Raw genomic sequence first — 25020 nt, forward strand, 5'->3', positions numbered from 1 at the left:
TTTGTATAGCTTCAGTGTAGTCATACACATAAAAAATAAAATAAATCTTAAAAAAAAAAAAGGTTAAATGAATTTTGGCTTGGGTTAGGGCAGACTTTCATAGCATCTTGCCAGTTGGTGTGAGGCCATGCTCTCTGCACTCAGGACTGTGAAGACCAGGCATTAAGCAAAGAGCTGACGATGCTCCCTGAGTCTTGTAGTATCAAATAGTCAGCCAGGATTTAACTCTCCACATAAAAAGGCATCTTTCTCATTAGGATACAAATCTGCTTTTGCCTATAATAAATGATGAAAGTACCGTACACCAAATAATTATTTTAAAGTAAAGTTCTTGATGATTGATTACCAGTAAAAAAGTTGGGTTTACATACACTTTCTATACTTGTATTCCCAGGGTCACATAAACTCTCTCAAGCATAGATGGGTTGTGAATAGAAAAGGTTGAAGCAGCTTGATTAGGGGAAGGTAAATGGAGGGATGGATTGCCCAAGGCCACGAGAAGATTTGAGGTAGTACATGTCTACCTTGACTTCTGGACAGACACTAAAACTGTAGCAAACTGTTCACTTAAAAATATGCAGTGTACTGCAGTCAAGCATGCATCTATGGAGCTGGCTGAGAGGAACAAGAGCAGGAGAACCTGGTACAGGACAACTCCCCAAGCCTAAGCCTAACTCAGTAATTCATTTGTGCAGTGCTGGGGATCAAATGCGGGTCCTTGTACTTACTCGGCAAGACCTCTTCCAGGACCTACACCCTCTGCCCTTATATTTAATTTAATTGTATGCTCTTAAAGACTGTTTCCTTTTTCTGTCTGAAGTCTAAAGCTAGATTATGAACTATAGCAGTTTTAAATACAGTCACCAAGTGGTTTGTAAAGCTGGTACACTGACTGACCTCCAAACTCGAAAAAGTAACATAGGCCTGTAATGATCAGCACCAGGACTATAAACACTGTTAAAGTTACTGCCATCAGAAGATTAGAACAGGAACTAGAAAGAAAAATAAGAAAACAGGAGGGTTCAACACACTCACATAAAAGGCATATTTTTCTGTAATTTATTTTTCTTGTACGTGTATGAGAGTTCTGCCTGCATGTATGTATGTATTGTATTGTGCATGACATGTCCAGAGGCCGGCGTTATGGATGATTGCAAGCCTCCATCTGAGTGCTGGGAACTAAACCCAGGTCCTCTGCAAGAGTAGTGAGTACTCTTAACCCTTGGGCCCATTTCTCTGGCTCCTGCAATGGACACTTTTAGGTAGAATGTTATCCAAAAAGGGCAAAGACACAATTCAAAGGAACACAAGAGTTACAGCGTGAGCACCGCCGATAGAGAGAAGTCCTGAAGGATGGGGTGCATCTAAACATTGTTATCAAGGTAACGGACCAGTGACAAACATGATGGAGTAAGCTGTGAAGAGAACACGGAAGTGCAGAAAACAGAAAAGCACAACGTCTTCAGGGCAATCAGACAAAGGTCACCAGGGATCTATGATTTCACACACACGCGCACACACACACACACAGAGACACACATACACACACACAGACACACACACAGACACATATACACACATACATACATACACAAATACATACACACATACACACACACAGACACATACACACAGACACACAGACACACATACATATACACAGACACACACACATACACACACAGACACACACATACACACACACATATACACACACCCAGACACACACACACACACACGCCCCCAGAGAGACATCAGAGTTGACTTATAGAAAGCACTGCTCTCAAGGCAGCAATTTATGACTATGGCCAACTATTTATTAATAAGGTTAAAATCAATATAAAATCTTGAATTTATTTTCTAAACAGTAACTTACAAGGAGCCAGGACAACAATGAAATGCTGGCAGGCCTTCCCTGACAGAATTAGCAGTTAACAGGCCTGCAGCAGCGAGGCCCCATCAGATCAGCCCCCTGCTGGGTCTGCCTGCTGAGCTCTCAGCAGGGGGATGGAGGCTGACAAAGGAAGCAGGTGGGCTCTAAGTGCCTGTGGCATGAACCCTGCAGGGTATGGTGTGTGGAGCACAGGTGGGCATGGGACTGGGTTGCCTCCCTGAAAACAGAAAAGGGCAGCTAAAACACAGCGTGACAACCATCTGGCAGTTCCCTGTCAGGCACGTGTTTGTTTACACACACATATGGGTCACTTTTGCCCTGCAGGAATCAGGATAACTCAGTATGCAGCTCTCTATGTCAGAATTCAGGCTGATGCGTGCTGGGTGGTAGAATACATACTTCACACACAAGGAAGGCCCTGAACTCTATCCTCAGTACCACACATACTGTCAGAACCCTTTCATTTGCACTCTGGCTCTGGGTCTTATGGGCTCAGTGCCTTTACCAAGCTATATTACCTCTTTGTATTCTCTGCCATAAAACAGGTCAAAAAATAGAAGCATAATTTCTGTGAGGATTAAATGAGATAAATTATTTATCAAGTTTAGCATAGCATTACCAAACAAATGTTTATCATTGAGTTTTAATGTTTGAAAGGGCCACTATATTCCTCATGAGATGCCATTTGCTCTGTGCTTCTATTAAATACTCTAGGCATGTTCTGAGTTCTACTTCTCTGATTTGCGGTTATCTGAAACTACCTTCCGCCTCAGTTTTATTTAATTGGAAAGGAATGGTGTGAATATGGGCCAAAACTGGTGATAATGTCAGGCATGGTGGTACACACGTTAGGAGGCAGAGGCAGGTGGATATCTGTGAGCTGGAAGACAGTCTGGTCTACATACCATGTTCTAGACCAACCAAGGGCTACGTAGTGAGCCCCTGTCTCAAAACAAAACAACAATGAAAACAACAAAACTGATGGTAGTCCAGGCATCATGGTACACACCTGAAATGCTAGCGCTTGGGAGGGGGTTCAAAGCCAGACTGGGCTACAGAGCAAGGCCCTGTCTCAAGAACAAAACAAAAACTGATGAAAAAAGAAGTTTGACTTTCATGGGATCACAACACACCACCTGGCCGCCTTAGGGCCAGTAGGAGGGTCTGCGTTTATCTCTTGAGTAGCTATGTGGATCACTTCCTGGGTCTTCTGGGAAGGGAGGGAGGCCATTTCATCTGAGTCGTTTACATTTTCCTCTTTCTGCCCTGTGAGGGCCACTGACTTGGATTCCTGAGATGGTGAGCTAGAGGTAAATGATGCTCAGGGCACCTACCTCCTTCTGAGGCCCTTCGATCTCTGAGCATTCCTCCAGTCTTCTCAGTGTGTCCGGGGTGAGCAAGGCTGCATTTGAGAAGAAACTTTCATGTTTTAGCAGGACAGCCAGTTGTTCCTGCTTTCTCTTGTACTCTGAATGAAGACAAGAAAGAAATAACACCAGGCTTTAGCACTTGAAATGGTGAAAAAGCAGTTTCAGCTGACGAGAGCCCTCAGTCGCAGACAGCCCACCTAGCACATGAGGGACAAGCAGGATGTCAGCATTTCAAGGCTTTTCCCCTGACAACATCTGATTGGTGGCAGTCTTGGGTCGCTCTGGGAAGCAGGGCATTGCTGTCTTAGAATTGCCTCTCTGCTCTGTAGCCCACTTCAACTTTCAATACCAACAAACAAGGCATTTAAAAAGAAGATTCCAGTGATGGGCTGCAGTATATTGTGGTTTTCTACCTAATGGTGACCTTTGGCAAATTATCAGTGAAACAAAACATTTGTGGGGCATGGTGATGCATGCCTGTAATCCCAACACTTGGGAAGCAGAGGCAGGAGGATTGCCCTGAGTTAGAGGCCAACCTGGTCTGCATGGTGAGTTCCAAGCCAGCTGAGACTACACAGAGGGACTCAGTTCCAAAATAACAAACGACAACTAAACAAAGCATTTCAAAAAATAAAACCCACCAAATACCGTAACTGACAATAGAAGTATATATTTCAATTAAATACAAATTTAAATGAAACAAAATCCAAAATCAAATGATTGTTACCTGCTTCTGTATTGGCTTCCTTTGCCTCACTTGAAATCTGTCCAACAGAGGAAGGGGAACAAACTTCAGCGGTGTGAGGAGTCGCCCCTGTGATCTCTGCAGCCACCTGAACCTCTTGGACAACGGGAGGGTCTGCATTTATCTCTTGGGTAGCTATGTGGATTACTTCCTTGGTCTTGGCTTTCTCAGGGCCCGCTGGCATGGGCTCCCCAGCACCTTCAGAGGAAAGGACTTCTACTTGAGGCTTCTCTGACTCCTTGCTACCTGCCTCTGAGGACAGCACTGAGATACCCCTTATCACCTGCCCCTGGACAGAGCAGTTTACAAGGTTGGTCAGAAGATTTTTACAACTAACAGCCACATCAAACATCTGCAGGCTATCTGCTAAGGAGATGATCTTGGAGAAGTTGTGCTTGCCCACAGGTAGCTTGCCAGTGTATGTCATCTCCAGCAAGAGGGCAAACTCTTCAGGGCTCACCACCGATGCATCGATGGAGATGGCGTCTGTGCTATCCAGAAGGGTTTTGAATAGCAGGCTAGCCGCTGCCAGGACTGGCTTGTGGGCCCTGAAGTAGATGTTGCCGACAGAAATGGTGCAATCACAGAACCGCTGCTCCTTGCACAGAGCATAGAGCTGCAGAAGCAACTGCTGGCTGTAGTTGGGGAGTTCCATGGTGTGATTCCACCTTCAACCCCTTCCTCTTGCCCTTCAGACTCCACCTAGTCCTAGAAAGACCCACAAAGGACTATGTTAAACAGGCATCCAGGAAAGAAAGGCCTAGGGGGAGATGCTCAACAAGCCAAAAAACAATTCACTCATCTAATAACAGCAATCCATCCATCCATCCATCCATCCATCCGCGTTGCTCAGCAGGGAGGGGCAGGGTACCAGGGCTCCTGAGTCACCCGTAAGTATAACAGTTATGTGATTAGTTAGGCAGGGCCTATGCCTAGTATCCTACACGCATGGTCTCACTGGATCCTCATGCTGACTCTAGCAAGGAGTCATCTTCACTTCCCCATTCCACAGAGTAGCTTAGGGAAAACCAGCTATGGAAAGGCCTATCATCAATACTGGCTGATCTGGAAGTTGTAACTGCTCTGCTGTATGGCCCTCCTACCCCTCAGGAGTGCTGGCCAGCAGGAGGGACAGATATAAAGACTGGACATACAATGTCCCAGTACTCAGCTGTCATGGCACTGGGCAGGGACAAACGTGTCACGTGGTTCGTATGCTTCCACTGACTCCCTGATCAGGCTTCCCTGTTTCCTTTGCTGGGCATTCTTCATCACTTCTCCAGCTCAAGCCTTCTCTTAATACCTGGTTTCAGCATGCATATGTCAACTTCCTGTGTTCTTTCTCAATACTTCCAAATGGAAACGTACAGGCTTCTGAAACTTTCTGACTCCAAAGCTCCCTGCCATCTTCCCCACTCTCCAGAAATCATATCCTAACTGTTCACACCAAACCCCTATCGTGGGGCTGTGGAGATGGCTCAGCAGTTAAAAGTACTAGCTGCTCTTCTAGAAAACCCAAGTTTGATTCCCAGCATCTATATGTGGCAGCTCATAACTGTCTGCAATTCCAGTTCCAGGGAATCTGGATCCCGCTTTTGACCTCCAAGGCTACCAAGCATGCATGTAGTACACAGGCATACATGCAGACAAAGCACTCATACAATAAAATAAAAATAAAAGCCCATGGTAACCTCTGATGGTGGTGTTTCCTTATACACTAGATCCAATCTTTTAAAATCCCACTGGCTCTACTTGCAATATATGTAAATCCTAGCATCTGTCATTCCTTGTGGCCAGCCTAAACCATCATCTCCAATTGTCAGGGTTTCTGCAATAATCTCATAGCTGATCTCCATGCCCCTGCCTTCCCTGCCTTCTATTCAACAGCCAGAGTGATCTACTTAGCTCACAGCCAGAGCCCAGCATTTCTGTGCAATAATGTCTTAAAGGCTTCAGTGCTAGATCAAAGTTAAGGTTCTTACAATGAACTGCACCATGATCCAACTACCACTGGCTGCCTGAGCTCCTCCACACTCTGTTCCTCCGCCCTCAGCTATGTGCACCGCCTTCTTTGCTGACCTAGGATCACACAGAGCACATGGCACCCACAGGGTTCTTCACATGCATGCCAGGCTGGCTCTCTCACCTCTCTCAGCCCAGTGCTCAAGGGCTACACAGATGGAACACGTGTAATCCAAAATGCTTCGAGTTAGAAACTACTTCATTCATTCTTTCTTTCTGTTTGCTTTATGACACAATGTCTTTCTTTATATAGTCCAAGCTGGTCTTCCTGCCTCTGCCTCCCAAACTACTGAGAAAATCGGGGCATCAGTTTGTAGGAGTGTGCTACCATTGCCGGCTAAAAAGGAAATGGCACCAATATGGTGTCATAGATACAGGCTCAACAGTCAACACTCCAGTGCACTGATAATAGTATCTGTGTGCACTAACCTTCAGGCTAGTGGGCAACAAACAAGAATGAATACTGTGTTTACATTCAGGGGCCTTTCATCAAGTCTCTATAGGCATATATTCCAAAAACCAATATATCCAAAATAGTTCATGTCTAGGACATTTCCAGGCAAGAACACTTGGTCAGGGTCACTGTCCTCACCTTGTCTGTTCTCAGCTATCATGCATCACCTACAGGTATGTGGTGTGGGGGCCATGCCTTACTTGTCCTAGGTAATGCCTAAGCTTTACTGGGAGAGGGTCCTTACCACCTGCTGTCTCTCAGTGCTTAAAATGCTGCCTTGCACGATATTGCTGATGACTCGGTAGAAAGAAACACCAAGTAGAGCAAAATGTAATGATAGGGATTTGCAATACGCACGTAACAACCTAGTTTTGGACAGAGGAGCCCAGGAGTAGGGGTAAAATCTGGAGGAAGAATATTAACTGACTCTATGTGTGTGTTATGTGTGTGTGTGTGTATACAATGCATGTGAATGCAGATACCACCCAGCCTACTCTGTGCTGGGAGTAGAGATGTTACACAGATATCTAATCGCAGGTGTTCATGTTGTGTACCAAACACACACACTGAGCCACTTCCCTAGCTCTCTGAGCTTCATCTTAAAAGATGAGGAGGTAAGTGGGTGGCAAGAGCGGAGACAGTTCATGCAGTGCAGCCTGTAGAAGGCACACAGGTAAGAAGAGTCCTCCTGAGCAGGGGCCTGAGGTAGAGGAAGGCTGTGAATGGATCAGTGGTGCTAGAATATGAAGCAGAGGATTGGGAGAGTCAAGAGATGGGTCTGGAAAGGCAGACAGGGATCTGTGCACAGTGGTTAGTAGGCCACATGGAAGAACCCCGGTTTTCTCTTAAAGGCAAGGAGAAGCTACTGAAGAGTTTGTGATAGAAAGACACATGGTCAAAGACGTATTTTAAATGTTATTTCAGTGGTGTTTCTGAATTTAAGGAGGATAATTCTAAAGGCAGACTCTACCACCAAAAGAGATCCAGAACAACCAGTGAGGGTCTTTACTAGAGGTGGAGACAGAAGGACAGTCCAAGTGATTTAGGAACTGAATGGTGTGAAGGAGGAGAGAAACATCAGGCAGGTCACTGACAGGATGGCCTAGATGACACTGAAGAAGACAGGTAAAGAGGACACAGCTCAGGTTTGGATTTGTGGACTCTATACTGATGACAACACTGTGGTATCTCCATCGAGTAAGAGAAGGGTGCAGAATCTCTCTTTAAATAGAAGAGAAAGAGTAGCTGCCTTTGTTAAATAATCGTGGCTGCTTCTCTTGGCATCTACAACTAGTCTCACGTGTTCTGACACTTGGGAAACAGAAACAACCCTTACCTAGAGCCCTGGCTTCAGTGTACATGTGAAGGGTGTTTAAAGCACCATGGTCCTGATAATGATCAAAAAGCTGAATGATGGAGAAACCTTGAATAGAGGAGAGAGACACTTGCTACCTAGGCTGGGTGCAGGCAGAAGATCACCAGAAACAGAGGCCTTGTGCAAAAGCCTCCATCAAACAAGCCGGGTCAGGAAAACCTGACCTGACTGATGAAGGCTGAGCACCCAGGCACAGGGCACCCTGCACACTTTCTTGAGTTCTCCCTCCTAGAACTCCACCAGTGCCCCAGGCTGGCTTATACCCACCTGTAACTCTCCACAGGCACCAGGGACAAACAGAGCACATAGACATACATGTAGGCAAAACACTCACACACAGAGTAAATCTTACAGAGTCACTTCCAAGAGACTATAGAATTCTTTTCCACTTGTAGCCATTCCACCCCTCACCCACACCTCAGTGGCTGCATCTGTTCATTCATATAATCTTTTCAGCTTCCTTAAAGAGGGTGGCTGGGAGCATTTGGCCCCACAATTTGAGTACAGGCTGTTACATTTGAGTACATTTATGTTACAAAGAGGTACATGGGTTTCTGAAGGGATACATGCCCGCAACCCAAGCAGCAAGGAGGCAGAGGGTCACCCCAGGTCTACATAACAGTCGCCAGTCCAGCCATGGCTGCATAAAAGCCACAGAGGAGAAGCCCTGTGTGTCTCTCAGTGCATGGACAGAGGGCTGCTGACTCAAGTGAAGCCAGAGCAGCACAAATACCACAGGAATCTGTCTCCATTTCATGCCACTTAGAGCAAAAGAAAAAAAATGCAGAAAATCAAAAATGTAAGCACTGCCCATGGGATCCTTGTGGTCAAACTACTGAATATTCTTAGTAATAAGTAAAAAGAAAAATAATGCAGTAAGTTGATGAATAAGCTGTCAGGCAGAGTAAGAACAAGTCAATCAAATGACAGGATCTCTTTAAAAAAATGAGAAAGAGTAAGAAAGATTTTTATTCATATTTATGCTATTTGTATGGGTGTTTTTGCCTGCATGTATATAAGTGCATCACATGCCTACAATACCCACGGAGGCCAGAGGAGAGTGTTGGAGCCTTGGGAACTGGAGTTACAGACAGCTGTGAGTACCATCTGGGTGCTGGGAATTGAGCCCAGGTCCTTCGGAAGAGCATCACACAGTGAGTATGGATACTAGCAATGTGGTAGACTTAATCAACAAAAGGAGAATGGAGGTAGTTATAGCCCAAAATGTTCAAGGACAGGCAAGGACTACTTAATAATATTAAAGAGTAAAAAGAATAGTAAAACTAACAGGACTGCTAATTTCAGAACCGACCTTTGGCAAAACAGCACACTGAGGTGGTATAAAGTCATCTTTTCTACCACGACAGACATACAGAAATGCTGGATAAAAACCCACAGAAATGCTTTTAAAATACATAGTCAAGTTAAAAAAAAATCCCCAGGCACCTGAAAATGAAAGAGACATCAAAATCAAAGCTGGAATAGTAAATGGGAGTTGAGACCAGTGGCCCCGTGGGCTTTCAAGTTCCTGTACAGGCTCTGGACTTGAAGGACACTGCAGTAATGCAGGCAAGAGATGTGGCTTCCAGCAGACCAAGGACAGGGAGCGGGAACTGAGACCCTGCATGAAGCCCAGGGCCCAGGCCCATCCCCCTGAGCTAAAGTAGCACTGAGCACCAGGAAGTTGACAGAAGCCCCTAGTCATCTAGACCTGATGCAGGGAACCACACACAGGCCCCTGACACACAGGCACAGCAAGCATTCTGTGTCTTATGGGAATCCCAATCTGAGAAATTAACACAAAAACTTGTCTCTGGAATGCATCAGAAGAAACTGGACAACTTTCATAGCCTAAAGCAAACCTCACACAGAGTAACAGAAAAACCCAGAAAGGATGCTTGCCACCACAGAGCACGTGAAGAAGGCCAGGTGAGCAAGTAACAGAAGAGAGTTTCAGAGGGGACCTTTGAAGTGAAGGTAAGAAAAGACTTCTTAAATGGTGCCCTAAAAGAAACAGGAGGGCTTATATTTTATGTGTATAGATATCAACAGAACTTGCTACCTGGATCCACAAGTGGGAGATAACATCTACAAAGTTTAAAGGCATCAACGGATTAATAACTAAAAAATATACAAAGTCCTATAATCTTAGGGGGGAAAATGGAATGTTCAGGGAAGGGCATGTGAAGTGACTCCAAGGCAGTGATGGAGTTGTTACAAAATAATGACTCATTCTGCTTATCAACTCCTTTTTCGCTCTGGACCAAGGCCCAGAGAAATTGCTCGTTTTCTTCAAGGTCAAATAGAATCACATAGGTGTTTAGGGTACCACTGGTGGGTCTGAAATCCACACTGTTCTAGGAAGGGAATCTGGTAAAGAGCTCAGGGGTCAGGCAGTACACACATGCCCTGCAGGCTACAAAGCATTCTCCTGCGTACACACTGATCCCTGCAGAGAGATGAGAGGGATTAGAAACATCCATGATGGAGAGAATAGGTAAGCAGAAATGGAAGGGGTATACACCACAGAAGACAGGCCACCAGACAGGAAACATCCTGTTACTGAGACAGACATGGGCAGATCTTCAGTACCCAGTAGTGAATGAAAATAAAAACTAAACCAACAGGATGAGACACAGCAGGCAATACCATGAATACAGGCTACACACACGCGCACACACGCAGGAACTAGTCACAGAAATCCATTCACTGCGAACAGATTAGACAGAACCGAAGAGAAAGGTCTTCACTTGAAGAGAAGTCTGGGACAGCTACTCACAACAGACAGTAGAATTAGGAAGACAGAAAATAGGAAAGGAAAGCTAAGACTGAAGAGAACAGAATGGGAAGCCTGACAGACGTCAGTAGGGTGTTCTAGGTGGAGACATGAACACACAGGAGAACACACCATTCCTGAGAACTTTCTAAAATTAAAGACAGGCTGGGAAGATGGCTTAGTGCATGCTGTGTCAGCATGGGATCTGAGTTTGACTCCCCAGAACTAGTGTAAAGGCTTGGCATGCTCATGTGTGCCTCTGATGCCAGCACTGAGAGGAAAAGTGGGCAGAGACAGGCAAAGTCTGTTATCCTAGCCCAAGTGGCAAGTTTCTGACTCAGTAAGAGACCCTCCTGCCTCAAGGGAGTAAATCAGTGAGTGACACAGGACACCCACAACACTCTTCTTCTGCTATGCTTCTATGAACATGCAATACACAAGCAACCCCCAGAATAAAATACATAAAGTTACAGATAGACACATGTCTTAAGAATGAAAATTTCAAAATATCAATTAACACAATGGCAGACATAATACTGACTTCCCATTCCCAGCAATGGTGTCAGGAGAAACGGAGGAACACTGTTTTCACATCTAGGGATATGTTTATAAACCAAGCATGCACAAGATGATGAAGTACCATTTGAGATGAGCCTCAAAGTGTGCGACTAGGAGAGCATCTGTGACAGGGCCACTGTGGGAGGGAAAAATGAACCAGACATCAGAGATAAGGCAAGAGAAACAGCAGCAACAAAGAAACCACAAAGCTAGCAGCACAACGAAAATGAGAAACATTAGTGTACTGAGAACTGGACTGTCTTCTGTTGGTGAAAATATAAAGTAACAATTTGAGAAACTGCACAATTTCCTGATGGAGATTCCTGTCTACACTACATGTAAAATGGAGGCATTTTAAAGAAACTACCAGAGAAAGCAGACAAGTAAGAGCACCGGACTAGACAGTCCTGTATGCAGGGCACAAATTAGGCGAAGCTTGGCATCAAGCAGCTGTTGCCGGACTCAGAAAGAGTCAGAATGAGAAACCAGTCAGGACCACAAGGTGAGACCCTGTCTGTCTCAACCCTGGCAGGGGTGGCTGCTGTGTCCCATGTGCATCAGTAGGTGGCAGAGAGGAGAGGCTATGGTTATGTTCAGTGTTCTGCCCTGTGAACATCTGAATGATGAGCACCCTAACATTCCCTGAAGAAAGTGAGCCTGAGAGGACGACCTCCAACCCAGCACCACAGGGCCTGGACAAGCTCCCAGGGCAGGAAGTCAGCAGGAGATAAACCCTGCTTAGGGCCTTAGGGCTTATCAGGAGCAAGCTGAAGACTAGAAGAACCCAGACTGGGACAGTTGGCCCCATGCATGAGGCCTGTGCTGCCACTGGGAGCCACATCTGGGTCTGTGGCCTCACAGTAGCTGAGGTCTGCTACCACCAAAAGCCAGGCAGATGTCCCTGGTCTGGTCTGCTGCCCAGGGACATGTTGACGCCTAGGAGCTGTGCAGAACTGGCCTCAAATGCCTTGCCTGGGCATTTTGGAAGAACTGGCCCTAGGGTCATGAGAGCAGTAGAGCTGACCCTGTACCTTGCCTGGACAGCATAGAACTGACCTTGGTGGCAGGTGTATGAGCAAGCCCACCCTGAGGGTATGAGCATGGGAGAGCTGGTCTCGCCACTTGCTTGCCCTGTGGTAAGATGAATGAGTAAGGGAGGGATGCCCTTTCATACCTTAGTCCTTTGCCACCTACAGCAGGCACAAGAGCTGGCCCTGGGGTTTTAAGAACAGGAGAGCTGGCCCTGCCACTCACCTGCTGCAATACTTGGGAGAGGGCCCTGCACCTCAGCTGGATAGCACAGATGAGCTAACCCTGAATGAGGGACTTGTGAGTGAGCCCTCCCCCAACCTCTGCATGAGTGAGGAAGACCAGACCCTGACTCTTGTCTGCTGTGGGGTGGTGAGAATGAGGAAAAGATGTCCTCCTTGTCCCTTGCCACCTATGACAGGCTAGAGAGCTGGCCCCACGGTCTTGAGAACAGGAAGGCTGACCCCGCCCCTTGCCTGCTACAGTGCGTGGGAGAGTAGGCTCTGAACTTCACCTGAGCAGCACAGTAGACCTGTTCCTGATAGGGGAGTGGGAGGTAGATGAGCCAGCCCTGAGGGCATGAGAACAGGACAGCTGGCTCTGGCCCTTGCTGGCTGTGGCACTAGATGGGCCAGCTGAGTCAGGGCAGGAGAGTTTCATCCTAATGGTGTTGGTGTGGGACAGCTAGTGGGATGAAAGCTCTGATACCTCTCAGACCCAGATCCCGGGATTTGAGTTGGCTTATCCCAACATCTACCTCATCCATGAACTACTGGAATGCATGAAGGGGCTAGTCCAAAACCACAGGATCTCCATGACACATGGCAACAACAGGATATCCAAGCAGAGTCCCAGTGAAGTTCCAGTATTGATAGTGTAGCAGAAGCCAGAGGCCTCAAAACAGACCAAAGACTCACTGCAATAAATATTTGCAAGCAAAGAAGTGTGGACAATTCTTCCAAAGGTCCTGAGTTCAAATCCCAGCAACCACATGATGGCTTATAACCATCTGTTACAAGATCTGACGCCCTCTTCTGGAGTGTCTGAAGACAGCTACAGTGTACTTACATATAGTAAATAAATAAATCTTAAAAAAAAAAAGGAAGAAAAAGAAGAAGTGTGGACAAAACAGTATACCATGGGATACACTATGTCACTCCATGGCTTCCACAAGACAAACTGCTGCTACTGAGGTGTGTGGTCTCAGACACCAATGGGCTGACTCTTGGAATTAGAGATCAGCTGAGATTAGACCATTTTCTATCAGTCAAAAAATGCTCCAAGTAACTTCCCTGCTAAGCATCCATAATGACATGTGTGAGCATAGAGATAGATGCCAGGGCTGGGACAGCTCAGGGGTAGGGTAGTCCCTTACCCGGCACACTCGAGACCCTGGGTCTGTTCTCTAACAACAGATACAAAGAAAAAGGAATTTATAAACCAAAGGCATAAAAAGGTATTTACAAACTAGAGGTATAAAAACAAGTAAGGAAAACATGAGTAAACCAGTAGTGAGGGAGGGAAAAGGAAGACAAGGGAAGTGCACAAAGCAGAAACAAATTAAGACGGGTGATAAATGCACATGTATTAGTGATCACACTAAGTACAAAGACAACAGTTTTCTTGTCAAGAAGTGAGGATCCTCTGATTGAACTTTTAAAAACTATAGTGCATGTGTGTGTGTGTGTGTGTGTGTGTATACCCTTAAATAGTGCTATGTGCAGTAAGCACTAGTGAATTAGCTACATGTACTACCAAGGGAGGCTCTAAATACTTTTGAAACCGGCCTTCTGACTTAAGTATCTGTCTTTAAAGAAACAAATTATACAACCTTTGTAACCACTTTGAGGGAATAGGCTACAGAAAGCCCAGAGCTACAGTTGAGAAACAAACTATACAACCTAGGCAACCTCTGCAAGGCACTTTCTGCTACAGAACTCTGTTACTAAGTTCATGCATGTGATGAGCCATACAGCTGTGGCTGTGGGGCGGGAGCAGCAGAAAGTCCAGAGGCTGAGCTACACTGGCACAGCTTCCACCATGCTTTCCTGTCCCAGCCTCACTCCCTTTGCAGGGAAGTTCCATGGAGAGAAAATCGAAGACTCTGTACAGTGCGGTCTGGGAGGTAAAGAAACTTAAGATCACTAAGTGTTGAAATCTCTAAGTGTTGAAGATTGACACAGGAGCAATAGAAAGTATGTTATGAAGCACTTGCAGAAATTGCTAGGCTGGGGGAAATTGTCAAAGGTCCCATGGGGAAAACGTTTAAGCAACAAGAAAGAACTCCAGAAAGAAGGATGCTCCTCAAAGGAGCACTATTAAAGCCTCAAGAAAAGGCTATACTGACTCAGAATAAAGACAGCAGACAGAAGAAACTTAATTGGCTGAACCAAGTGCTGTATAATGACCCAAAACACAAATGGGAATTCAACACAAAGTAGAAAACTAGGCCAGCTTTCTAAAAGGGGCACAAAGAATATTTATTTATTTAAATTCCTACCCCGACTCCTTCCAAAAAGGATTTGGAAGTCTTGAGGATCCTTATGTTACAAAGAACACAGGAGAAAAGCAGGAGAAAGCAAGCAGGAGCAAAGGCATAGTTGGGGAAGGTGACATTTCTTTAAAGAAGAAGGAAATAATGCTGCAGGTTACACTGTCCATAGACACTGAAAACGTTCTGCCCTCCACAGCCTCAGGTGAGTGAAGGCATCGCTGCACTAGCACTGAGCAGAGACTAGACCTCCTGTACTTGCTTTCCCATGAGTCTCAGGGCAGCAGCCCACACCAGCATTGGCTCGGCACACTGCTAGGTGTTGTGGGAGACCAGTGGAATATAAATCAAGTCCCATGTCCATGAGAGCACCTAACTCACCCAACACAGCTACAGCTGCAAACAGAACTCTCAAATGGACTCAGTCTGAGGATGGAAAAGGGAGCGACAACGGGTGGGCAAGGCATCTGCTGAGTAGCAGGAGAAGGCAAAGGGTTGGAGCTGTACTTGCCACTTAGACATGACTCAAAGGTGAGAGCAAAGATCAAGTGCTCTAGGAAGAGGAGACATGTGGGCTTAGTTCTTGAAGGGACCCCATGGCACTGCACCAGACCCTGGTGATATAGGTGTCACCACCAAGTGACAGCAGTACAGTGGGTCAGACACTGAGCAGAAGAAAGGGCACCTGCATTTTGAGGGCAGAGCTTCCAAAATAGGAAGAACTCAGCTGATTGGAGCATTAGGAGAGGTCAGATGGGCGGATCCAGGAGAGGGACCAGCAGCAAAGACAGATGCCCAGACATCCTCCCCACACTGTCTATCAGTAACCAGCTGTAGGTTCCCAATGGCTGGGTTTCTATTGCAGGAGAGAAAAACTATTCTAATTAATTCTTGGTCAAAGATTGTCAGTTTGGATCCCGTACTAATTCTACCTCTTGCTTTAATGTCTCCTCTCCAATCTTGCTTTCTGTCTCACTGCCTGGGCTCTGTGGCAGCCAGAGCCGAGGACCTTGGAGAGCCCTTTTGGTTGCTTTCCCGGCACAGGATTTCATTACTTTATCTGTCACGTACTCCTGTCACACGACCAGATGACCTTAGTCCAATCTCCTCCTTTTCAAGGGAAGAGACTGAGGTCCTGAGAGGCTGAGCTGCTCTCTGATCCTAGTCTGCCTTAACCCTGTGGCTGTTTAGTGTCTCACAAACAACCAGAGCCAGGTGAAATAAGTGGCTCTCTCAACATAATTAGAGCAAAGATCACACACTCGAGACAAGAAATGGGGGATCGCTCCACACGAAGAGATGATTTCAAATGTAAGCTACCAGAGGAATCAGTCAAGTTAAAAGAGAAGCCCTGGCAATTATTTCTGAGAAAGCAGGGACGGTTGGTGAGGTTAGAAAAGGGTGACTGCAGCCTTGAGCAGGCCTGGATTTCTCAAGTTCAAAAGTAGCTGTCAGTTAGTATCTTCTCTAACACTGCCTGATAAGCAGAGCTGCAGCAAGGAATGCAGACTTTCCTGTGCTGCTGTAGGCTCACCGCCGTGTCTCTCACACATACGTGTTTCTAATCTTACCATCACCATTGTCAGCACTCTGCCCCAAACACTAGTGCTCTTGGTTGACATAACTACTCTGTGGGCCAGTGGTCTTTCCTAAGGCACGCTCTGGCCACTGGGAATTCCTTCTGTCAGCCAGAATAGCTCTGGAGAACTCCAGCATGGAAGGTCTAAGGGCCGACTCAGGTATAGCACATACCTTCAGGGAGTTCGGAGGCTACCTCCTGAGCAAGGAGCTGCATAGACACATAGCTTGCTTATGTACTGGGACTTACAGCTCACAAACCCATTTACCCTTGTGCATAGATGCAAAGTAAGGCACAGATACGTTAAATACTTTATGAAAGAACCAAACAGCTAATAAAAGGCTAAGTCCTGACTTAACACACAAGCCAAGGTTATGTGCTCTACAATGCAGGGCTAAACTGGTTGCTAAGACTTAGCTACCCCCCCCCCCCCCCCCCACCGACCCCTTCCTACAGGCAACTCTTCTCTAATCAACGGAGCTGTCAACCATTGGTTACTTAACAGAAGCACTCTAGCCTCTCCTCAAGGAGCGGGAACTAACCGCATCTACCCACCACCCAGCCTCAGGAGACCCTGCTTCTCTCTTCCCTTTCATTCTCTCATTTCTTCCTTTTGTGAGATTCTAGGGATCAAACTGAGGGCTTTCTAGATGCTAACTAAACAAATGCTGTACCACTGAGCAACAGTCTCAGCCCCTGGTTTCTTAAAACAGGTTCTTGTTATAAAACCCAGCCTGGCCTCTCTAGGGCCACTATGTTTGGTGGCCAATTTTTCTAAATTACTAATCCATGCCTTCTGTCAGCACTGACAGCCTGATCTTTCTACCAAGTTACACTAGGATGTCACTAATCAGAGTCACTAAAAGCCACCATAATGATGAACCCTGCTATGTTTCTAAGCAGTTCTTAGGCTGTTTAGTGCTAACAACCCAGTGAGGTGTTGCGCTCCACTTACAATAAGGCCTTGACAGTGAAGATGTTAAGCAACAGCCCAAGGCCTTAAACAGGCAAGTCAACAAAGGCAGTGAGTGTCTCATTCCATCTGTCTCACTTGAAACCCAAGTCCTCTCACCCACCAGAGCAACTTCCCAGGCTTTAATGTTCCTAAGAATCACACGGGGATCTTGTCAAAGGAAATTCTGACCCACAAGTTTTAGCATGAAGCCCAAGATTCTGCACTCATAACAGCTCCAGGTGATACAGATGCTGTGGGGTAGCCAGGTACTGTCTGCCACGGCTAACTTCAAATCACACTTGTCCGTTTTTGATTATCTTGAAATATGTTAAAAGCAACACTTCATGTCTACAAAGTTACAAGTCATCGGCACATCCCTCCCTTTTGCCCTGGTTCTCTTCAAAACAAGAACAGCCACAACACTCCAGTGTCTGTGGGCATCAACCTACAGAATGCAGAGGGTTCTACATCTCTATAGCCAGGTCCAAAGCTTCTTGGCAACAAGCCAAGTGCCTCTGGCCTGCATTCCCACAACTGACCTTTCAAGAACCTCCAGATTCCCTGGCTGTTGTCAATCTAACTAGACCCAACAGGGTTCCCTTTCAAGACAAGCTACTCCTTACCTAGGGTGAAGAAGTGGTCACCAGGACTGGGCAAGCCTCTGAAGGGCCACAAATGGCATACAAGCCATTAATTTGTGCAGAACTAAGTACAGCAAACAGATCTTGGCCCACGCCACTTTACATGACCTACTGTGACATTTCTTTTCTAAACACGATGCATCTGTCCTCCTTCACACAGCCCCGCTTCTCAGCAGCCTCCTGGCTAGATCCTGAAAGCTGCCTGCAGTGGCATTCCAGACCACTATTTCATGGTGTCAGAAATTAAAACTCAATACTGCATACTGCCTTGGAATTTGGCGATATTAAGACGATTTCAAAGCACCTAAAACCAGTCCCTCCACACTCAGCTCCAGGTTACTCGACAGAACAAACTTTTATCAGAGACCAATTGCAGCTCCTATTTGCCCTCAGCAGTGGGTTTCAGCTCCCCGAAAGTTGCTGAAGAAGCCAGTCACATCCTTTGGGTACTGCAGAGGCTGCCTCCCATGGGCACTCAGTGTTCACTGGGCTCCTGTACAGCTGCACATTGTTCCCACCCTCTGTCAGGTTTCCTGTGTAAGGCCATCCCTAGACTCCTTGAACAGGAACCCCTCCTCATCAAGAGGGTGAGCAGGAGACGATTAAAACATTGGTTTTTTGGCCAGTCTACTAAATCTTCCTCTTTTCCATATCCTTGATTCTTAATGCCAATGCCAGGAGCACAGGCTAAGCATTCTCTATCCCATTTTATTCCCTTAACATCCCTGCCAGGGGGAAAGCATACTATCTCTATTTTACAGTGGAGGTATCCAGCAAGGGAATTTGCCCAAGGCAGCAACGTAGTCATTAATGTTAGGCACAGCTCAACTGCATATCTGCCTGGCTCCTTGCTCTTAAAAAAATTATTTATATTTTGGGCGTGGGGGAGATGTCCCAGCACACGTAGTCAGAGAACGACTCTGTAGAGTCCCTGTTTTCCTTTACCTTTGTGTTAATTGTTAATTATCACAGCCTAGAGTCACCTGAGAAAAGGAGTCTCAGTTGGAGCATTGCCAAGATCAGGCTGACCTGTGGGCATGTCTGTGGCAAACTGTCTTGATTATTGATATGGGAGGGCCTGGCCCACTGTCAACAGTAACAATCCCCAGGCAGTTGATTCTGGGCTACATACAAGGAGACTAGCTAAGCATGAACCTATGTGCAAGCCAACAAGCAGTGTTGTTCTATGATTTCTGCTTTCAAGTTTCTGCACTTAAAAACTCAAGTTTTTGAGTTCCTCCACTGTTTTCTCTCAATGACAGACACTAACCTGTAAGCGAAAATAAACCCTCGCCTCCGTAGTTGCTTTTGGTCAGTGTGTTTTATTAAACAAAGAAAGGAAACTAGCACATATGGATGACCAGATCAAGCTCAAGTCACCAGACTGACATAGTAAGTGCCGTACTCCACCGAGTTACCCTCCTATCGACTGGCTCCCTGTTCTCACTTTGTACCTCAGTTTCTCTGGTTGCCAGGGCTTCCAGGCTCCCAAGCCTCTCCAGGGGAGATGAAGTGCCAGCCAGCCTGATGGGAATGCCCCCATTTGAGGAGCCTTGCTCCTACTGCACTTTGCTACAGACTGAGTGAAGCTATGCATGTAAGAGAGTGCTGCTGGCACAGGCCAGCTAGCTGGCTGCCAAGAAACTTCCTCAGATGGCCTGAACTTAACTTACCAAAAGGTCTGGCTTGGCTATCAGCCTTACAGATGCACAACCCTATCCTTGCAGAGTCTCACAGTTGGCTGGACTTGAGAAACATAAATAACTCAATACACATCAGAGAATGGATCCATAACGTGAGCTATGCCTATTCTTTGTAATAATCTGTGAAAAGAAGCAAGTGGCCAGAACAGACAGCATCAGAAAGCCTTTACAAATCACAGAAGACAGCAGAAGGAAGTAGGCTATACGCAGCCAATGTTTAGATAAAGCCCCATAAATCACCTTGGTCCTTAGAGTAAATTCTGCATGCAAGTTTTAGGATTAAGGTGCAATGCCAAATGACAGTGTGTCTGGTTTCTTGCACCACTGAGGTCCTGTACTCTCCTGCAGCCTGGTTTCTCCTGTGACAGATACATGCGGGTCTCTGATGAGCACTGCCCGTGAGCTGAGGTTTTGCAAGGAGGTCACTCACTGACGTTGGCCGAAGCCTTACCTTTACTCTAAGCATCTATCCGTGGCAGATCAGCCTCTCCCTCTTCCAAGTTGCCTAATTCCAAGGAATTTCCCAACTTACTTCAAACTCAGCTTCATCCTGTTCCCTTCCTTGCCATCAACCACACGCTGGCTGCAGACTCAGCCCTTCGTCCCTCTGTTCCACTCAGCCTCACTCCCCCCTGGCTTTCTCCACAGGCCTCATTACTCAGCCTGCCTTCCCACCACTCATCACCAGATTAAAACTTACAAAATTCATGCATCGATGTACACCATCATGGAATGACCCTTTGTAAGAAGGGGAAGGAAGACCGTGTGGTGGTGCCTGTGACCTCAGCACAGGGCAGGATGGTGAGTCAGATGCCAATGTGGGCTGCCTAGCAGGATGCTGTCAAAAACTAAGAAATAAAAGTCAGAAAACTGTACAATTTATTTATGCTTAGAGACTACACAACTCAACTGTATTCATTTATGGATGAAGAGACAGACAAAAATTAAGTAGCCTGCCCAAGTTGTTCATAAATCTAAGCAATGCTGAGGCCAGAAACCAGGATCCTAGCTTTTGAATCTTATGTTTGTATTTGGGCCAAAACTAAAACGCTCAACTTCTAAGCAAACAACAGAGGCCCTCAGCAGGAGGATTCTGTGCCTCAGACTGGTACAACACTGGACATGGTACACAGTGCCTTGGTTACTCCTTCTTTGACTGTGATTAAAATATCAACCAGGGGCTAAAGAGTTAATACCAACCACTGGGGTTCAGTAGTTAATAGCACTGGCTACTCCTCCAGAAGACTCAAGTTCGATTTCCAGCACCTACATGGCAGTTCACAAGCATCTATAATTCCATTTCTAGGAAATCTGATGTCCTCTCTGGCCTCTGTGGGCACCAGGCACCCAAGTGGTACATAGACACACTCACAGGCAAAATGCCCATATACATTTTAAAACATTAAAAACATGAATATAATTTGGAGGCATTTAAATCAGAAAGTTTTCTCAATGGAAATACTTAATTGGGGAGTAGTGGTTTTACAACATACTCACTGTTAAACTTCCTTGGAAAACTGCAAGTCATGTGGAGCCTACCTGCTCATCTAGAACTATTAGAATACCCTTTGATAAGATAGGAATATTTGAGGATAGGGAACAATGTATTTACTTGTGCTGCTGCTTGACTGTATACTGAAATGAATTTACATATCAGATATCTAAGCACAGAAAATAAGTGGTACCTGAGAGGAAGAATGAATACGTTCTGTAGATCCATTCTAGAATCCGATCAGTGCAGAGAAAGGACCTGAAATGTTCATCTGCACTGTATTCAAAGCAATAGCATTTGAATAGGTTTGAAAAAACTCTGAAAACTTAAAATACATAGAGATCTTTAAATAAATATAGTATAGAGTCATATTTAGGAAATATTATGCAGCCATTCAAACAGGTTGTTGGCTGGGGGTTTGGTTCATCGGGAATATGCTTACTTGACTAGCATACATAAGGGCAGGGCTCGGCACTCAGTGCTGGACAAAGTTCTATATGATGCCCAAAGGACAAGCAGCCAGAGACAATACAGAAGCTGGATTTCATTCAATCTTAAAGCTTTCAGAGCCTGGCATGGTGGCACATACCTGTGATCTGCACACTTGGCAGAGGCAGGAAGATCAGAAGTCAAGACAGCCTAAGCTACACAAGATCTCAAAACCAAAACTCTTCTGTATCAAAGGACGCCATTGTGAAAGTAAAAAGATAGCTCAAAGAACAGAATCACATCACTTAGAAATCAGCTAGCTGATAAGAGCATTAACGCAGCGTGGGCATTCACAACAATGAAAGGACCCATAAGCCAACTGAATGTGAGCAAAGGCCTGCTCAGGCCAGGCAATGCAACCAGGGAACACATGCAAAGATCCTTACAGGCTGTAAGGAAGCAGACAAGGAGAGAAAACCCGGGTGCTGCTAAGCATGGGACAGGGCTGCGAACCTACAGAAGTCCAGGTGGGCATGCAGCTGCTGCAGCTGCCCTGGGAAACAATTTGGAGAAGCTAAACACACTCACCAGATGTAGTGGTGCACACCTATAATCTGCCACTCAAAAGGCTCAGGCGCATAGTGAGACGTCTCAAGGAAAAGAAAATGTTAAACACCAAATGGCCCAGCAGCTCCATTGCCAGGCTACTGAAAACACACCCACACAGAAACGTCTGCAATGGTAGGAACTGGAACACTGACCACAGCCGGCCATGTAACAACCTAGTGGGCATCAGCTGAGGAATGGGTGCAACTCACTTCTACAAGTGGAACACTCTTCAGCCACAGAAAGAAGTAAGTTCATAACACGTGCTGCCTCCTGAAGGAGAATGTCCACAGGAGGCAGACTGAGGCAGGATCAGTGGTGACTAAGTAGGACTGCTTTGAAGTGATCTAAAAAAAGATCCTAAAATTAGTAAGTAATGGTTACAGACATTAACCATGCAATTTAAACTGAATTACATCTAAATAAATTAGATCTAATAAATTACATCTAAATACATTTTCTGGAAAAAAAAAGACACTTTAAGATTTCTAATAGCATGGGGGAAATGTTGTCTTCTCCTCCTCCTCCTCCTCCTCCTCCTCCTCCTCTTCCTCCTCTTCCTCCTTCTCCTCCTTTTCTTCCTCTCCTACTCCTTCTTTGTCTTTCAATGTTTTAAGAGAGTGTCTCACTGTGTAGCCCTACCCACACTGGACCTTGCTATGTAGACCAGGCTGGCCTAAAATTTGCATAGACTTGTCTGCCCCTGCCTCCTAAGTACTGGGGTTAAAAGCTATGTGCCACCATACCCAGTACACGCTCTAGCATGTGTGTCCATACCCGGTACACGCTCTAGCATGTGTGTCCATACCCGGTACACGCTCTAGCATGTGTGTATACACACACACACAAGGTTTCGTGTACAGCCTCCAACTCCTGAGCTTCCTGTCTCAGATTAGAAAGTGCTAGCATTTTCTAATTGCAAGCAGGCACCATCATGCCCAGTTTGTAAAAGAGAACAGCCAGCGCTTGATGGAACCTAAGTGCACTTTAAAAGCACATGCATGTGCTTGTGTATTTGCAGAGAGAATGTAAAATATGTGTTAATGCTAATGGTGGTTATTCCTAAGTACTGTCTTAATATGGAATTGTCTTCTTCATATGATTTAAAATGCACTGGTCTTACTTATCTATTTATTCATTTGTTGGTGCTAGAGAATAAACCTGGGCCTCACATGCTGGGCAAGCAAGCACTCCGCCACTGAGCCTTACCTCCTGCTCAAATGTGTGCTGTACAGTCAGGGCATTTAAAAAAACAGAAACTCAGGGGGTTACAGTGCAGCTCAGTGGGTAGTGTGCATGCCTAGTGGACCTGAAGCCCTAAGTTTTAGCCCCAGCATCATATAAACAGGTATAATGGTTCATATCAATAATCATAAACCCAAAACTCAAGAAGTAGAAATAGGAGGATAGGAAGTTTAAAGTTGTCCTTGGACACAGAGTTTGAGGTAACTCTAGGATACATGAGTTTCTATTAAAAAAAAAAAAATGAAACTTCAGAAACTCAGGTAAGCCTGTACAGACTGCTTCAAAGCCAGGGTCTGACCCAGCTCACCCACTAAACATTTACGCTCCTGCTATGTGAAACCACAGTAGTCAAGTCCCTGCCAGAAGGACATTTCCTTATGTGTAGGGTGGAGTTGAAGGCCACATTATTCAGGGAAAGAGAAGTCATAAATTTCTTACATTACCCACAGATGGCCAACTGCATTTTTTCTGGCAGAGTTCTCTCTCCCAGGTGTGGTTCAGTAGTAAACAAAACTACACAGGGGTGGTTGGAATCTCAACTGTAACTATGTTACAAATTATGGAACCTGTGTGGGGCTCAGGTTCCTCACCTCCCAAACAGGGCTACTGAAAGGCTGGGGAACCCAGAAAAGGCGCTGCCCGTCAGGAGCACAGCCAAAGGGGGCTGGAGGACGTCTCAGTGCTTAGGAGCACATCTGTTCTTCCAGGAGATGCTGGCTCACAACATCTTGTAAGTCTAGTTCGGGGGATCTGATGCTGAATCAGGCCTCCATAGGCACCTGCACAAATATACACTAACCCACACATATACACATTAATTTAAAATAAATCTATAAAACTATTTAAAAAATTTAAAAGAAATTTACGGATCACTGGGAAGGCTGGTGCTCACAACTCCAGGTTGGGAGCAGGCATCTGACTCCCATCCTGCCTCTCTCCACCGCCCTAGGCAACTGATTGCTTTTCCCAGATTCTCTCAATTTCTAATGAAAGTCTTCCTGAGGCGTTCTACAAGATACAATGAAGCAAAAACATCAAAATAGCACAGCAAACTGCTCAACCCCTCTTAGTGGCTGACTAATTCATAGAAACAAGCAGTTCTGCACGGCTATTACAACAGAAGGAGGCTCTGCGGGACTTAGGTGCCTTTCTGGGCACGCTGCTCTGATCCAGTTCATCCAAGATTACTCTTCACAGACTCCACTGCAAAATCCCCTGAGCAGCATAGCCGCCTAATGAGCGACTGGGGATTGGGACTGCATTATACTTAATGCCAACTTTCCCATCTTGCAGTCAAGAGTCTCAACAAGCAATCACTGCTTTAATGCTTTCAAATCCAGCCTCTTAGGTGTACAAAAGACCCTTGGCTTTGCCACTGATAGGCCTTTTGCTCTGACCTGAAAACCTGGATGACTTGCAAGTTCTCCTAACTTGATTATCTGAATACATCTTTCTTCAGCAGGGAATACATCTGGACTACACACATTTAACACAGGGCCAAACTCCAAACATCAAATCCCCATCTAATGTACAAATGAAAGCGCCCTGGCAGGGACCCAGCATCCCACCAAGCGCTGTGATGCCTGAGGCTGTGTGTTCAACAATAAAGGTCTGGAGTGTGCCCTCTATAGCGGCCCAGGAGTGAACGTCAGCATG

The 25020-nt window shown here is 45.8% G+C and overlaps 1 protein-coding gene and 1 non-coding gene across 3 annotated transcripts in view; one reads left to right on the forward strand and one right to left on the reverse strand.

Annotated features, from left to right (window-relative positions):
• The window catches only part of Zbtb40 (zinc finger and BTB domain containing 40), a 68869-nt gene that overhangs the window by 34537 nt on the left and 9312 nt on the right, over positions 1 to 25020 (reverse strand). Inside the window, exons 1-3 of one of the 2 annotated variants that reach the window (XM_031379119.1) lie at positions 20293 to 20504; positions 3992 to 4717; positions 3229 to 3362 (exon numbers count right to left, since the gene is read on the reverse strand). In XM_031379119.1, coding sequence (XP_031234979.1) covers positions 3229 to 3362; positions 3992 to 4664 — 807 coding nt within the window. In that variant the 5' untranslated portion in view covers positions 4665 to 4717; positions 20293 to 20504. Of the gene's footprint in view, positions 1 to 3228; positions 3363 to 3991; positions 4718 to 20292; positions 20505 to 25020 lie in introns of those variants that run through there. The other variant, XM_031379118.1, reaches the window with a different exon arrangement.
• On the forward strand, positions 11708 to 11834 carry LOC116097319. Its single transcript, XR_004121359.1, has one exon. It is a non-coding gene; the product is annotated as a small nucleolar RNA SNORA17 (small nucleolar RNA).

This window comes from Mastomys coucha, unplaced genomic scaffold (assembly GCF_008632895.1).
Source record: "Mastomys coucha isolate ucsf_1 unplaced genomic scaffold, UCSF_Mcou_1 pScaffold18, whole genome shotgun sequence".
In the NCBI taxonomy this organism is placed as follows: domain Eukaryota; kingdom Metazoa; phylum Chordata; class Mammalia; order Rodentia; family Muridae; genus Mastomys; species Mastomys coucha.